Source organism: Taudactylus pleione, unplaced genomic scaffold (genome assembly GCF_031769625.1).
Source record: "Taudactylus pleione unplaced genomic scaffold, aTauple2 ptg000909l, whole genome shotgun sequence".
Classification (NCBI taxonomy): Eukaryota; Metazoa; Chordata; class Amphibia; order Anura; family Myobatrachidae; genus Taudactylus; species Taudactylus pleione.
This window is the reverse complement of record NW_028285310.1, coordinates 437,876-454,959: the sequence shown is the minus strand read 5'-3', so window position 1 is coordinate 454,959 and position 17,084 is coordinate 437,876. Positions and strand designations below refer to the sequence as shown.

At 48.4% G+C, this 17,084-nt stretch overlaps 1 protein-coding gene and 1 pseudogene across 1 annotated transcript; both read right to left on the bottom strand.

Annotated features, from left to right (window-relative positions):
* Positions 1 to 9,031: 9,031 nt before the first annotated feature.
* Positions 9,032 to 9,909, bottom strand: LOC148473828 (uncharacterized; annotated as a pseudogene).
* A 98-nt stretch (positions 9,910 to 10,007) lies between these two features.
* Positions 10,008 to 13,036, bottom strand: LOC148473827 (uncharacterized). The gene is made up of 4 exons (XM_088459402.1): positions 12,564 to 13,036; positions 11,778 to 11,807; positions 10,201 to 10,691; positions 10,008 to 10,030 (listed from the first exon to the last, which is right to left on the bottom strand). Exons 1-4 carry the CDS (start codon positions 13,034 to 13,036, stop codon positions 10,008 to 10,010), a joined length of 1,017 nt encoding a protein of 338 aa, XP_088315528.1.
* Positions 13,037 to 17,084: the final 4,048 nt, after the last annotated feature.

The following is a 17,084-nucleotide window of genomic DNA, read 5'->3' as shown; positions in this document are numbered from 1 at the left end:
CACCATTCTTCCCTGTTACTATACAAGAAGACCCGTGCCTACAAAGATAACTGCACCATTCTCCCCAGTTACTATACAAGAAGACGCGTGCCTACAAAGATAACTGCACCATTCTCCTCAGTTACTATACAAGAAGACGAGTGCCTACAAAGATAACACCACCATTCTCCCCTGTTACTATACCAGAAGACGCGTGCCTACAAAGATAACTGCACCATTCTCCCGTGTTACTGTACAAGATGCGTGCCAGCAAAGATAACTGCACCATTCTCCGCAGTTACTATACAAGAAGATTCGTGCCTACAAAGACAACTGCACCATTCTCCCCAGTTACTATACAAGATGCGGGCCAGCAAAGATAACTGCATCATTCTCTGCAGTTACTATACAAGAAGACTCGTGCCTACAAAGATAACTTCACCATTCTCCCCAGTTACTATACAAGAAGAAGCGTGCCTAGAAAGATAACTTCACCATTCTCCCTAGTTACTATACAAGAAGACGCGTGCCTTCAAAGACAACGCCACCATTCTCCCCTGTTACTATACAAGAAGACGCGTGTCTACAAAGATAACTGCACCATTCTCCCCAGTTACTATACAAGATGCGTGCCTACATAGATAACTGCACCATTCTCCGCAGATACTATACAAGAAGACGCGTGCCTACAAAGATACCTGCACCTTTCTCCCCAGTTACTATACAAGAAGCTTGCCTACAAAGATAACTGGCACCATTCTCCCCAGTTACTATTCAAGAAGATGCGAGTCTACAAAGATACCTGCACCATTCTCCCCAGTTACTATACAAGAAGACGCGTGTCTACAAAGATAACTTCACCATTCTCCCCAGTTACTATACAAGAAGACGCGTGTCTACAAAGATACCTGCACCATTCTCCCCAGTTACTATACTAGAAGACGCATGCCTACAAAGATAACTACACCATTCTCCCCAGTTACTATACAAGATGCGTGCCAGCAAAGATAACTGCACCATTCTCCGCAGTTACTATACAAGAAGACTCGTGCCTACAAAGATAACTTCACCATTCTCCCCAGTTACTATACAAGAAGACGCGTGCCTACAAAGATAACGCCACCATTCTCCCCAGTTACTATACAAGAAGACGCGTGCCTACAAAGATAACTGCACCATTCTCCCCATTTACTATACAAGATGCGTGCCTACAAAGATAACTGCACCATTCTCCGCAGATACTATACAAGAAGACGCGTGCCTACAAAGATACCTGCACCTTTCTCCCCAGTTTCTATACAAGAAGCTTGCCTACAAAGATAACTGGCACCATTCTTCCCAGTTACTATACAAGAAGATGCGTGTCTACAAAGATACCTGCACCATTCTCCCCAGTTACTGTACAAGAAGACGCGTGCCTACAAAGATACCTGCACCATTCTCCCCAGTTACTATACAAGAAGACGTGTCTACAAAGATAACTTCACCATTCTCCCCAGTTACTATACCAGAAGACGCGTGTCTACAAAGATACCTGCACCATTCTCCCCAGTTACTATACAAGAAGACACGTGTCTACAAAGATAACTTCACCATTCTCCCCAGTTACTATACAAGAAAAGCATTAAACGCCCTATAGTTATATGTGAGCATAAATGAAATCAGTGTACTATAACCAAACTTATCATTAACTTATCTAAACTAAAGACACGGATCACTTTTATTGCTACAAAAAACTTGATCAGCCTTTATTTTTAATATTAAATCTCAAAAAATACTCGTGGCGGAAAGAAAGAGCGGCATAAGACAAAAACATGGCCAAATCCACTTAAGGCAAATCCACTTATCCTACACCATACTTGCAGGGCCCAATGCCCTTTAAGCAAGTAACATTATTAGGGTCTTCAAATCTTGCACCATTGCATTCGAACAAAAGTCCGGCCAGTAGGCCAGTGCTGCTGACCCCAGTCGGGTAAAATCAGCCATACAATGATGCAGATTGCACCCATAATTAATTGCCGTGAATTTAGCCACCATCCTGACGCTTTCCCGCCACGCCCGACTCCTCCTCCAAAAGACGGGCCCGCCACCAGCCTACACTAAACTAATCAGAACTCTAAATATGCTCTCTAAAAACAAATAAGTCCCTTCCTCTGTAAGGTGGACCCATCAGCATGAAAAAAGGTGAGAGTCCCTAAAATGGATCAATGGATGGACTACCACCACACCTCCTAAGGCTAATACATGTTTGGAGACCAGGGAATTGATCTTACGCCTGGCTCCTGGCTTTATCAACCACCATCCCCGGCCTAACGCCCCTCCAACTTTGCCGCTGGATGATGGAGACCAAATCACATTACACCATGGCCACCAAACACATATGGGACCTCATTCAGACTCGCTCGCAAGCGCTGAGCACTTGCAAGCGGGACAATGTTTAGGCCCTGCGCTCGCACAGCGGCCGCACTGCGCGTGCGCAAGCCCCGGATCGAGAGAGAAATTCTCTCGCTCCGGAGCTCACTACAAAAGGGGCGGCTGTCGATGGTGATCGACAGCTCGCCCCGTTTTGTAGGCGTGGCGGGGGGGTGGTTTCACAAACAGAGGCGTTCCTTAAGGAACGCATGCCGTTTTGTGGGTGGCCGCACTGACATCAGCAGTGATGTCAGTGGGGAGCTTCCTGCTCGATCAGAGCAGGAAGCTCCCTTCACCTTGCGGTTGCCTCAAAATCTCGTCACAAGCCCCGATGGTCGCGATGGTCTTGACCATCGCGACCATCAACCTGGTCGGTAGCTAAAGCTGTGGGTGGTAACCCACAGCTTAACTAGGGACCTGGAGGCCGCATATCTAAAGAGAAGCGGCCGCCCACATTCACAACGAGCGCTCGCATTTTGCGAGTGCCTCTGAATGAGGGCCATGGTCTCTATGTCCCTCACTATCTCGTACCTCAATTCTAGGGACGACTGGTCCCCAAATCATTTCCTCCAAGGTGTAAATCTAAAACTCCAGGAGCCCCAAAACGCGATGCTACATCTAAGAGTAAACTCAACAGTGAACCCCATCGCATGCCTCTCCTTCCCAGCTATCTAATTCTGTCTAAGGCAAAAAATAAACTAGGGTCACAAGCAAAGGGCGATTTAGCGGCCCAATGTACATATGAGTGACCCACAAACCATATGGGAAGAAGATCCAATTGAGCTTCTGAAAAAATAAAATATTGAAATGTCAATATAAGGACAACAAACTAGCGCTAGTGGAAAAATAAAAACAAAGATACATCCTAGTGAAGATAGAATTAAAGAAGGAAATAAGAGAGGGGGGGAGGACAAAAAAGGGGAACTAACTTGGCCCGAGGTGAAAACCTGATAACAACAGCCAATCAGTTTCCGTGGTTCAGGGCTAAAACAGAGCAAAATCCCTCAGGTCCCCCACCAATAACGGTGACGAGCAGTAAAAGAAAATCCAAGTTACAGCATAATACAGACAAGAAATTACATACAGTGTACATATGATGACAAAGCATTCAATTCTGAACATAGCGCTTATAAGTATCAGATTTCCAGTGCCCCAGAGCTTTGATCTCAGACACCGACCACCCTGGGCGGGCAGCGGCAGTAGCCACCCCAATCCTGAAGGAATGGGAACCATAAACCCCGCGAGGCAAACCAAGGGATTGTATGCAACGCTGAAGCATGGTGTGAAATTGATACATGGTCAGTGGCGAACCATCCCCATGTATCAACCAGGCACCATGGATCTTGGGGCGAAGGACCGCATATGCTCTGGCTAAAGCCAAGGGGCAGATAAGTACATCAGCGCACAACGCTAATAACACCCACCTGCCCCGGCCCAACTGGTCCATTTTAGACGGACGAATCTCGCAAAAAAGCGAGCGAGAGACAATGATGTGTGACATGAGCATCGAAGGGGGGGCCCTCGAGATGCCGCAAAAAGCTCGCTGATGCGAAAAGCTCCATGAAAGACCATCGCAAAAGTGAGCCGGCACAGTGCAGATTCGTATTGAGAAACACAAACGCATGACAAAACATTAACAAATTGAACAAGCAATGCAAATGTAACCGGCCTCCTGGGATCCATCCTGGCCCAGCCTTTTACGGCCCTTTGTACCAAAAATCCCTTGGTGAAATCCCCATGCCCATGCAAGCGCAAGAAAAAGGAAACCCCTGCAATGACTCTGGACACCACCGCCCTGGACTTACCAGAGGAATAAAGGCCCTTTTTGAATGACAAAAAGACCTGGTAAACCATCTTACCTCTGCCACGCTTACGTGACAATATAGACTCCCACTGGTTCAGGCTGCCTGATAAGACCTCAAAGTGCCGGGTGCAATTGAATGCTGCGCTAACCCCTCCATTCCAGACAAATAACATGCCAACAATGAGGGGGGCAAAGGTCACCAGTAGTAGAGGCGGAGGGGGCGAGCTCTCTAAACCTTTCCCACTGAAAATGCGATAGAGCGTCTGCTATGGAATTATCGACCCCTGGGACATGCCGCGCTTCTAAGCATATATTGTTCGCTAAGCAGCACAAAACCAGCTGCGCCAAGAGCCTGACAACTGGCAAGGATGTGGATCTCTGGTTATTAATGGCATGAACTACCCCCAGGTTATCACACCAAAAAATTACATGCTGGTTGCTGTGCCGGTCACCCCACAATTCCAGCGCAACAACTATGGGAAAGAGCTCCAGCAATAAAAGATTCTTGGTCAGCCCCCCCGTGACCCAAGATGTAAGCCATGGGGAAGCAGACCAAGAACCCTCCAGGTAAGCCCCAAATCCAGTGGACCCCGCATCTGAACACTGGCCGCCATTATATTCTTCTAAGAACACATCCCAAACCCGAAGGTCCCTCCTAAGTTCGGACGACAGCCTTATGAAGTGATGAGGCTTACGTACACCCGCCATTGCCCTTTCTAATTTACGACAGAAAATACGACCCATGGGGATAATTCTGCAAGCGAAATTAAAAAGCCCTAATAACAATTGCCCTTGGCACAAGGTAACCTTACCCAGCGACAAAGCAAGCATGATAGCGTCCCGAAGCTTGGTTTCTTTCTCTGCAGGCAGACGACAGCAACAGGCTGTCGTATTTATCTCGATGCCGAGGTACAACAAACGAGTACAAGGTCCCTGCATTTTATCAGATGCAGTAGGGACCCCAAACTCTGAAAACAAAGCCTCCAGAGAAACCATAAGCTCCAAGCAGCGGGGAGAACCAGCTGGCCCTACACAGAGAAAGTCATGAAGGTAATGTGCTACCCCGGACTCACTCATGCCTGCGCAAATGCACCAGTGTAGGAATGAACTAAATGCCTCAAAATAAGCGCAGAGTACAGAGCAACCTATAGGGAGGCACTTGTCTTAGTAAAATCCGTCCTCCAACCGAAAGCCTATGAACTAAAACGAGTCGGGATGCAAAGGCAAAAGGCAGAAAGCGGGCTCTACATCGACTTTACCCAACAAAGCTCCCGGTCCTTGTAACGTCACCAAATTAAGGGCCTCCTCAAAAGACTGATAACAGACCCGAGCCAAAGACTCCGGAATGGCATCATTCACTGACCCCTCAAATGGAAAAGATAGATGTTGTATTAATCTGAACTTCCCAGGAGCCTTCTTGGGCACAACTCCAATTGGAGAGAGAACCAGATTATGCAACGGAGGAGCAGCAAAGGGTCCGACCATACGCCCTAGCTGCACCTCCTTGGCCACTCTATCTCTTACAATCTCGGGCAATATATAAGCTGAACGCAAATTCTTTTGGATGCCTAGCCAAACATCACCTTGCACCGGGAGCTGAAACCCCTCGGTGAAACCTGCAAGCAGGAAACTAGTCATTTTGCGCAAAGGGTACCAATCCAACCACCTTCAATTGGCGTCCACGTGAACTGGCGATGCCACTCTATGGAGCGTTCCCGGTGCCGGCGGGCCTGGAGCCAGCAGAAGGGGCAGGCAGTTTAGGGCACTCCTTGATTGGGTGGGGTGCACCGCAGCGCAAACAATGGTGTCGAAAATGACACCAAGCTCCCGCTGCGCAAGTGCTGTTATTAAAAGTAAAACAATGACCTTTGGCAGGAGGAGCTTTGGCAGAACGAGCCAGGGCAGAGCCCTGCCCACCCGTCTTCTTCCCGAAGGGAGCGTTTGCAGCCTGCAGGGCGGGTTGCGTCACTTCCAGCCAGACCTCGATGTCTTTCCACCCCAAAACTGCTTGTCATGCCATCACCAGACTGCACCCCGTGAAGTGCGATAAAGCCCATGAATAAGATGCAGATAACGTATAATATTCATGGCCTCACCCGGATGGTTCTTTAAGTAACACCCTTCAAAAACGTAAAACCTGTTAAGTTAATGTGTGACAGATGCGCATCTTCTCAGATGCCACCCTTCTTTTTCGCTGCAGCTAAAGCCTTCTTAGCCCTGGAAGTAAGGGCAAAAACGTCTACGTATTAGCCCTTGTCAATTTTCTCACGCATATGGGGGCGCAACCCACGAAGAACCACCGTATTAGCACAGCAGACAACATCCCCTGGGTTAATGCTTGATTCCTCACTAGTGCTAGAGAACCATCGATGCCTATGGCGGCGCCACGATTGTCTGGCAGAGTGGCCGCTTAGCTTTCTTGCGACACGGGCGCCTATTCTCAGAACTAGATGAGGATGTGAAACTAGATTCAGAGCTCCCTACCCACTCACCATCAGACTAACTAGAAGTGTTCGCCTCCTCTGCCTGCATAGTCCCATAGGACTTGCAACCTACTTCCTCCGCACCCTCGGTGAATGCGTCGGATGGACCAACCACGGCTGCATCGTCAGCTTGCATTGCCCTACGCGACCCACGAGTCGTGGTCTCCAGTCCTGACACGGACATGCCAGATGGACCTGTAACAACAAAGGAAGAGGCCGGAGATGACATGCGGTCAGTTCTGTCAATCACACCCCGTGCGAAGTGGCTAGATGTAGAGGGCCTAGGATAGACAGCAGGTGGAGATATGATAGAAGATGGATTCTGATAATCAACAGAGGGGGGCGAAACAGCCACTGAGAGGCCACAAACCGTGGACAGCTGAGCAACTAGAGGTGCAAGTTGTGCCTGAACAGCCGCAGCTTGCCCTACACCATCTGATAGGCTGACATGAACTACAAATATTAACCCTATGAATACAACTACACTGGAACCTATTTATGCTTCCAAATACCTAGGGGTTTAAGCTTGTTCCTGTACATAAAGTACATTCTCTCCTCAGTCTACAAAGATAACTACACCATTCTCCCCAGTTACTATACAAGAAGACGTGCGCCTACAAAGATAACTGCACCATTCTCCCCAGTGGTTAATACAGTATCTTTGCACAGCTTAATTTGCCCACTCATAAACTGGTAAAAGTGGCATCACAAGGGGGGTGCGGGCAATGCCAGAGTGTCACCCGTCGAGGGGTGACACCAAAGTGCCGACTCCTCCTTAGTGGCCGGAGCCGGGTGCTGCACTATAGCATTAAACTTTCCATCGTCAGAGGGGTGTAACACCATGCAATAAAACACCTTCTTAATAAATTACAGTATATGAAATAAAGACTCGGAGACATGAGATTTGGCAGAATAATTAGTTGGTAATTTATTACAATTATCTAATGAGTATTAAATGAATCTAAACTGATTGGAGATATGGTGGCAAAGAAAGGATGGCAACATACAGCTTACTCCAGCCATGCAGCACACAGACATGCATACCAAGCGAACACTGCATAAGGTGCAGAGCAACTGGTAACTTAAACAACTGTCAACAAAAGGTATCCACTCAACCCTCTAACATGACTTCCCACCCGGAAGGGTGATGACGCTATCCCCGGCAGGGTGATCCAGTGAGCTTAATGAGTCAAAGAGGGTGAGTGCACCCAAATACTATAAAACTACAAACTGAAAGCTATTTGCACCCTAAGCGGCGACCAGCCGTTCTTTCCGGCCAACGCGAAGGTCTGGTTACAGAACCAACGCACCGCCACCATACCATAACTAAAACACTGAAGAAACAACCTGGAACAGATCCTCAACAAAAATCGAAACCCCCTCCTCAGTCAAATGAACACCATCTCTCCTATACAAATATGCATGCCGGAAACGTATCCTGTCATGCACAGCAGCACCACCACCAGAGGCCAACACATACTTTGCGACTGCTGCATTCACCTTCTAGCTGGCTTCATCAATCGCCCTACCATTCTGTTCACCACGCCAGACCAGCCGAGGCACAATACACGACCATACAATCTTGCAAGAACGCCATGCTGTCGAAATCCTAGCAACATCGTCAGCCATGGAGCTCATAAATTCCAACCCAGTCGTCTTACCAAGATCATTTCCACCTAAGTGAATCAGCAAAACCTCGGGAGTCCCAAAACGCCTTGCAGATTCTAAAAGTTTAGGACACAAGGCCTGCCACAACATTCCTCTCACATCAATCCACCGCACACAATCAGAGCAAGGGAAGGAAGGAGCGCCACAAGCATTCATGAACTTAGCAGCCCAGAAAACATAGGAGCGGCCAACAATCCATATTTTGAGAGAGTCAATTTTAACACCTAAGGGGGAGAAAAAGAATGCAAAATTAAATTAATTTGCAATTATAATTAAGTAGCGGAGGATCTGCCAAAAAGAAAAATATTGGTGTAACCAGCTGCCAGGCTGAAATGTAGACAAGCTTCAGTGCCAATTCGAAGCAAACAAGACACATGAGGGTAAAAGGGGGATGGGGAGGAGGGGGAAAGCAGGAAAACACGGATAACTCGGCTGGAGGAAAAACCAGCGGAGGGACATACTATTTGTAATTGTAATTAGTGATGCCAATAAGCCGAATTAGGTCCGTCAGTTCAGGCAAAAATAAAAGGCCAAATGCCTCCAGACTTCCGCTGCCACAGCGGCAAGTAGCTAATCCCTAAGTCGGGTAGATAGGACAAACAAGACACACAAGACCATACGTTGAAGGTAAACAAACAAATAACATGACAAACGAATAAACAACAGTATTAAATGCGAAATACAATCAATGCAGAGGCCGGATGTAACATTTATAACTGGAGGATTTCCAACGGCCTAAAGCCTTAATCTCGAATACAGAAAATCCTGCTGAAGCAGCAGAAGTTGCTGCCCTGATACGAAATGAGTGCGTACCGAAATCCTGGGGGAGAGGCCGACATGAGAGACACAGTGCTTCAAAACCCAACCAAACTGGTATTTGGTTAATGGCGAACCATCTTCATGCAGAAGCCAAGAGCCCGCAGTAGCAGGCCTGACCTGAAGATAATGCTTGGCCAGGGCAATGGGGCAAATACGCTAGTCCTCAGAAGGGACAAGCAAAATTCAACCTCCCCGACCCAGCTGATCAGTTTTGGACGCCTAAGCCTACAAAGCAACGACCTCTCCCCCACCAGAACGTCAGCCCAAAGAAGCGCAGAATCGGTTCGCTTGGACGCCGCCACCAACTCCGAAATCCGGAAAGCCCCATGAAAGGCCATAGAAAAAGCTAGTTTGAACAAATCAACTTCAAAAAAACGAATCCGCCACGTCCGCTATGACCGCGTGGAGTAATGGAAGGAGGGAAATATCAATAGGACGTCTCTTGTCGGGCGCAACTGGAACCGAACAAACCCAACCTTTCAAGGCCTTCTGAATCAGAAAGCTCTTTGTCAGGTCTGGAAGGCTTTTTAACTTAAAGAAAAATGAAATACCGGCCAAATAACGCAAAACCACAGCTCTGGATCTGCCAGAGACATAGGGACGCCAAATAAAAGAAAGCATCAACTGATGCCTGCTCTTACCTCCATGTCTGTGGCGACGGGAATATTCTTCCCACTCTTCCCAAGCCTGGCTGTAAACTATCAAAGTACCTGGGGTGAGAAACCGGCATGCTAAGCCCTCCATGCCGGCTTTATGACCTGCCAGACATAAGAGGGGCAAAGCACACCAGTAGCATCAGCCCCAGGGGCCAAAGATCGAAACCTAGGCCACTGAAACCGTGATTACGCATCTGCAATTTCATTCTCTGCCCCGGGAATATGACGTGCTCTAAATGAATTATTGCAGCACAAGCAAGGACTAACTGCACCAAAACTTGCAACACTAGCAATGATTTGGCGCGCTGCTGATTAATCGCATGCACAACGCCAAGGTTATCACACCCTAGTACTATGCTGCGATCACGCAAATGCTCACCCCACACTTCCAATGCAACCATGATTGGAAGGAGTTCGAGGAGCAACAGGTCCCGTGTGAGACCCAAATGCACCCATTCCTCAGGCCAAGATGCTGAACACCAGGACCCGGCAAGGTAGCAACCAAAACCCGCTGAACCTGCCGCGTCGGTGAAAAGCTGCAGCTGAAAGCTGTAGATAACTGGAGCCATCCAAATCACTACACCATTAAATTTGTCAAGAAAAGATTCCCAAACGGACAGATCCCTCTTGATTTCGGAGGACAGGCGAACCATATGGTGCGGTCTGGATGCCCCAGCTGTGGATCGCTCCAGCTTTCGACAGAAAACTCTGCCCATCGGGATAACCTTACAAGCAAAATTCAACAGACCTAAGATTAATTGCGCCTGCCGCAAAGAAATTTTGTTTGCCGCCAAACATTTAGCAATCGCGTCGCGCAATTTTGCCACCTTATCCTGAGGAAGCCTGCAAACCCCTGCCAGGGTGTCAATGCCCAAAAATGATAGGCAAGCGAGAGGATCCTGTCAAAGCTGGATAATTAGCTGAGACAAGATCAGCTTCAAATTAGATCGTAACGACGCCATCTTGCGACTGGCGGCAAGACGCCATCTTGAAAATTAGATCGCAAGACGCCATTTTGCGAATGGCCGCCCAGCGCCATTTTAGCTAAACTCACACTTAAGTACATATGGCGATGTTACTATTAGCATCATGCGATTGCATCTTTCACCATTTCTCATACACACAGAAATATGCACAATTGCGCTGTTAACTAGTCACTCTTTAGCGAATGCATAAGATCCTGTATGAAAATGCCTCATGCGCACGCATCTGCCCCAAGTTAACTAGCGTCTTTCTACCAAACCCCACATACTTACACATTACATATTTGCATAAAAGATTCCATAAGCTTTAAAGTATGAGATTCAAGTTTGTTCATTTATTATAATTGCTGTGAAATAAAGGTTATTTAGTAGCTCAGGTTTAATACATAATAAGTATGTCGTGCTTGGTATTATACTGATCTGCACCCTCTCAACAGCTTCCCGGTATCATCGGTGGGAAGATAGCAACATGCATTCACGAACTTATGGACCGGAGAGACTTAAAGCACCGAAATGTACATTATATGACCAACTGTTTAGATTTGCATGAGGCGGGAAACAGAGGCAACCAGCTGTCGGAGGCTGCACTGTGTCTATTTGAATCAACCTGTTAAATGCTCTGTAACAGATGCGTCCCCCTTGGGAACCAATGGCGTCAGCGACAAGCCTCTCTTTTATGTTGTCTGTTTCTGTGAGGGTATAAATGTGTGTGTTGTGACCCCAGTCAGAGGTCTTCTTGCTGAATGCTGATAGACGGAGGTTTCTTGCTGATGCCAGTACCTGGTCCAGAGCGCATGCGTATGTATAACTGTGGAACCACAGGTTCAAGGTCTAAAGTCTTAATTTAATGCATGACTGCGTACGCAAATAGCGTCAACCTTAGAGGTTTATAGGCAGGATATTAGAAGGTATAGGTAGGAGTGTATAGAGGTTCAAAGTCAGTATCGTTAACCCTCAGTCTTCTCATCGGCAATCAGTACCCCAAAATGGAAAAACAGAGGCCCTGATTCAGAGCCGGATGCTCTGACAGAGCGCTCGCTCTGAATCAGGGCCATCCCTCTGAATTTAAGAGAGGCCTCCTGGCCGCTCACATAGCTGTGGGTGATCACCCACAGCTATAGCGAGTGGCCAAAATGATGGTCGTGTTGGTCAAGACCATTGCAACCATCGGGCTTGCGACGAGACCCTTGCGGTTGGGTCTCGTTGCTGCAAGCCCTGGAGTGCTTTTGGCTCTATCAGAGCCAAAAGCACTCCCACTGACAGTGGGGCCAGCCCCAGACGGTAGGCGTTCCCATGGGAACGCCTCCGTCTGGGCAGCCACGCCCCCGGAACGCCCACCAAAGGGGGCGTGCTGTCAATCACCATCGACAGCATGCCTCCTTTGGTGCGAGACCCATAACGATGGCTTGGCCGTCGTTATTTGGGTCTCGTGCATGCGCACGACGGAGCCGCCGCTGTCGTACGCATGTGCACTTGGCCAACATCGACCCGCTTGCGAGCGCTCAGCGCTCGCAAGCGGGTATGAATTAGGCCCAGAGCTCGTAAAGAAAACAAAAGAAATGCACAATGATCTGAATTTGCAGGACCCACGCACAGAAAATCATCGAGATAGTGAGCTATCCCATGACCCCCACAAGAAGTTTCCATGCACCAATGAAGAAAGGTGCTAAATCTTTCAAAAAAGGCACAGGAAACAGAGCATCCCATAGGCAAGCACTTGTCTATAAAATATCTGTCGCCAATGCAAAGCCCCATGTACCTGAAGGAGTCAGGATGCAGGAGAAGTAGATGAAAAGCCGATTCCACATCTATCTTAGCCATGAGAGCACAAGATCCATATGACCTAACCATCTCCAAAGCCTCGTCAAATGACTGATACACCACCGAAAAAAATTCTGGAGGTATAGCATCATTCACTGATGACCCTGATGGGTATGACAGATGCTGAATGAGCCTAAATTTACCCAGAGACTTCTTGGGAACAACACCCATTGGAGAAAGAATCAAATCCTCCAGCGGGGGTTGTTCAAATGGGCCTGCCATTTGCCCTAGGCTCATCTCCTTCTGAATTTTGTCTTTTAAGACATCAGACAACTCGCGCGCTGACCACAGATTCTTAGGGGAGCCAACCCTAACCTCACCCTTAATGGGTAACTGAAAACCATAAGTGAAACTGGAATACAAAAACCGCGCGTCCTCTAGGTTTCGATACCAACCCAACCATTTGGTCATAGCATCCAAACGCACTGGGGATGATGCCTTACTTAGTCCCGGTAATCCCGGGTGGCTTGAAAGACTGCTGTCCAGCCGGTCGGGAACAATTGGACACGGGGTGGGCTACGCCGCAACGCAAACAGAGGTGACGAAAACGACACCGCTGCCCCTGGGTACAGGTGGCATTGTTATAAGCAAAACATTTGCCTTTATTCTGAGTCTGAGTGGAAATCGACCTGATCCTGGTGGATGACGAATAGGGGGAGTTTTGACTGGAAGACGCGGCGGCTGAGTCACTTCCAGCCACACCTCCACGTCTTTACAACCAAACTCAATGACAGGCCTGCCATCCTGCTTCCGACAAAACTCTTCATCGTAAGCCCGCCAGGCAAACCCCCGGGAACCGCGCTGCATGCTTTTAATCAGGTGCAGATACCAGACAATATTTAAGTGCTCCTCAGGATGAGTTATTAAATAGCATGATGCAAACATGCAAAAACCCGAGATCCAATTACTAAAGGACCTGAAAGCGTCCAGGCCAACTCCTCCCTTAGTCTTGGCCGCCTTAAAATTATTTTTTGTTTTGTCGGTGAGCACAAAAATGTCCACGTATAGGCCCTTAATTATCTTCCGTTTACAGCATGGGCGCAAGCTGCACAAAACTGCCGTATTATCGCAGCGGACCCCCAGTGACCGTTTAGAATGTTTGCGGGAAGCGCCACGCGAACATGAACGACGGCGCTTAGATGACTTATCCCGCTGGCCGGCCTCACGTTTAGCGTATTTAGCAGCCCGTTTGCACACCCTGGCAGAGCTGCTAGCATCAGACACCAGCGATGAAGAGGAACAACAACTGCTACTGTCATCATCCTCTTCATAAGTAGACCCACCTGATGTACTCGGCTGCTCGCCACCCAAAGAATCCGCCGAAGCCACCTCCTCGTCCACAGCGGCATCCTCGGGACTGTCGCTGGCATCACCATCTAAAAAGATGGTAACACAGCATCTGGCGCTGCAGCCCCCAATGCAGACAAAGGTGCAGAAGAAGTAACAGCTGAATTGGCCGAAATCAGGGAAGGGACCACTGCCTGAAGTACCTTGCGCTACTAAAGACCCGAATGCGTGCACCGCTGACAAAAATTGCTCGGGCATGGTTGCTGGTAATTGAGATGTAGAAGCTGCCGGGGGCGCACAAGCTGGAGATCCAGCCACAGGCAGTTGTGGGAGAGCAGCCACAAAAGGGGCAAATAACGTGGCCATGGAGGACATGACATTTATAACCCCTGCAGGATCCCCAGAGCTTATGGGCATTGCAAGAGCATTCATGCTGGTGGGCCCTACACTAAGACTAGCCCCTTGTGCCTGTTACCCTCCACTCTGACTGGCACCCTGAGCCTGGCTATCCCTCCCTGTAGAGCTGCTGGCAGTGCCCACTTGCAGCAAGCTCTGGTTTATATCACTAAAATGGCGGCTAAGCCTTGCCCCCCAAGCAGGCTCAGGGAGCTGAGCAAAGCCGCCATTTGCAATTCGGGCCCGAGGGCCTCTGTGGGCCCTACTTGCCCTGGAGGTCCGAGCCGGGGCCCGAGACCGGACTGGTCTCGAACCCGTGGCCACCTCCTCATTTAATGTAGCAGCCCTAGCCGGTATCCGGGCGTGGCCACGGGCTTGCGCACGTCAGCGGCCAACAGCACTGCCGTGAGCCGGGACATGCGGGCGGGCAGGCACAGCTACAGAAGCGCGCTGACCCGCCCGCCTACTAGAGCCAGCAGCCGCGGGCCCTGGAGCACTAATGGAGCCGGCAGCTTCAGAAGCTACCAGCGCCGCGGCAGGCATGGGCGCCCGCGCTCCACGGGCTCCCCTGCATTCTAAAATGCTTGATGAGGCGGCAGCAGTGGGAGGGGACCTGGCTCCGTCCAGGTAACGGCGAGGGGGTTCATTGAGCGGCGCGGGGGGGATATGGGGCTCCAGAAGGGGATAGACTAGATGTCATCGGGCTGGCCTGTCCAGAGGCAAATGTTGTGGCCTCTGGACTAGGCACAGGGCTAGGCACATTTGGAGGATTGGCTGATGTTGTGCCAGAGGTGGAGGATTCTGATGTTCCGGCAGAAAGGGAGGTCGGCTCCACCATGTGCTGGCGAATGAGCTGCTCCAGGGCATTGGCGATGTGGATGTTGGCCCTGGTATTTTCCGCCAGGGCCTGACCAATGGTCACGTTGGCCGCAGCATTTTGCTCCAAGGCCTCAGCCACCCGTACCAGACTGGCGTCCATCCTCTGCAGAATCTCCGTATGGAAATCCGATTTAAAATTGAGTTCTGTGAGGAGGGACACTGCCTGCGAGGGGGATTGCCCAGGACTGGCTTCTGCAGGGTCCTCAGCCGAATGTACTGGTTCCTCCCCTGCAGAGCCTGCAGAAATTCTGCGGCCAAGGCTCCCCTCTGGAGCAGACTCATCCGCCTGTGTCTCTGTTGGTAAAATGAGAAAAGAGTCACATTAGAATCTACATATTGGCACATTAACATTTCAGAGTTGGTGACATCACAATATTTACCTTGGACAACATGAGGAGCCGCAAAGTCTGGCATGTTCGTATCCATGTTGGACACGCCAAACACCTCCACAGCCTGCACACACCCCTGTGCCAGCTCTTCTAAATCATTCAACTCCAATGACACAGGGGTGGGACCCCCACCTGTCCCCCTTGCATGCCTAGCCCTGTAAGCCATTTTTTGTTTCAGGCGATATTTGAAGTCTTGCCATCTGTGGGTGAAAAAGTAGCCATTATTCATGCATTCTTTCCCCCAGTTTTTTTGGGTGGTCAAGTTTTTACTTACCGCCGTTTGACATCCCGGGCTAGACGGACAAAATCACCCACCCTATTGACCGCAACGGCTACCTCCTCCCACATTCTCCACTTCTGGCTTGCACTCATATTCCTGTCTGCCTGTGGCAGGATGTCCACACACTTCTGAACCAAAACCTCCATCTCCTTTCTTGTGAATTGTGGCTGCCTTTTCTTTTTGCCAGCTTTGGCCGGAATACTGGGCCCAGCAGCCTCTTCCATGTCATCCTCCTCACCTATTTGTTTAAATGTTGAGAATTGTAAACTTCACAACTTGCACTATATTATGTTTCAAATTAATCATTGTTTCCAAATGCCTGAAATACTTACCGCCAGACTGTTGCCCATTGTTTCCCTGTTCTGTAGCCATGTCTTAGCTCAAAACAAGAAAAACACCAGAACTTCTTGTTTGGCTCGTGACGTATTTATACATGCGTCCTTATTTTTCGTCCGCATCATTGATTGTGCGTTCCTATGATCCCTCCTTAATTTGTGCTGGAAACTAAACACTATTTATGGCTTGGGGCGTCTCGAGTCGAGGTGGCGTTTGTTGATTGTTGGAGGTTACGTTGGTCGGAGTTGATTGTTGGCGGGTTTTGGAGTTGGCGTTGGTGGGAGTTGTTTTTTTTTGCTAAATTTCTTTAATTTTTTTCCGTTCGCATTTTTTCTGGAGGTTTTGTTTTTGGCGTTTCTTTATTTGGTAAGTTTTTGGCAGTCTAACTTTTGTTCAATTTGTGTCTCCATCTTTTCCTGAATTTTTGCACGTTAATTTTTCGTAATTTCATCTTTGTTAGGTTTTTTTTTGGCTCTGCCCCTGCGACCTTTTGATCTGGAAACTTATATATTATCTATAGGTAAGTTTATTTTTTCACTTGGTTATTAAATGTTCATGTTTGTATTTTCGCAACTTTGTTTGACCTTACACTTGTAACCTTTGTTTTTATTAGTCAGAAATGTTTCTAAAATTTCGTGTTTTTCTATCTGTGTATTTTTGTACTTGTATTTGCGAACTAATTAGCGCATTTTTAACTGTTTCTATTGTGACTGGTATTTGCGAACTAATTAGCGCATTTTTAACTGTTTCTATTGTGACTGGTATTTGCGAACTAATTAGCGCATTTTTAACTGTTTCTATTGTGACTGGTATTTGCGAACTAATTAGCGCATTTTTAACTGTTATTTAGACCCCTTAAATTAGTTGTGTTTTCCCTTTAACATTTGTTGAT

Excerpts from the sequence above, each read along its gene's own strand:
- LOC148473827 (XM_088459402.1), bottom strand. The coding sequence starts at position 13,036 with ATGACCAAATGGTTGGGTTGGTATCGAAACCTAGAGGACGCGCGGTTT. Across the intron at positions 11,808-12,563 it reads CTGCATCCTGACTCCTTCAG|GGCCTCTGTTTTTCCATTTT; the intron begins GTACATGGGGCT and ends GCTCTGAATCAG. Across the intron at positions 10,031-10,200 it reads GGTTGCATTGGAAGTGTGGG|AGAATGAAATTGCAGATGCG; the intron begins GTGAGCATTTGC and ends TTCCCGGGGCAG.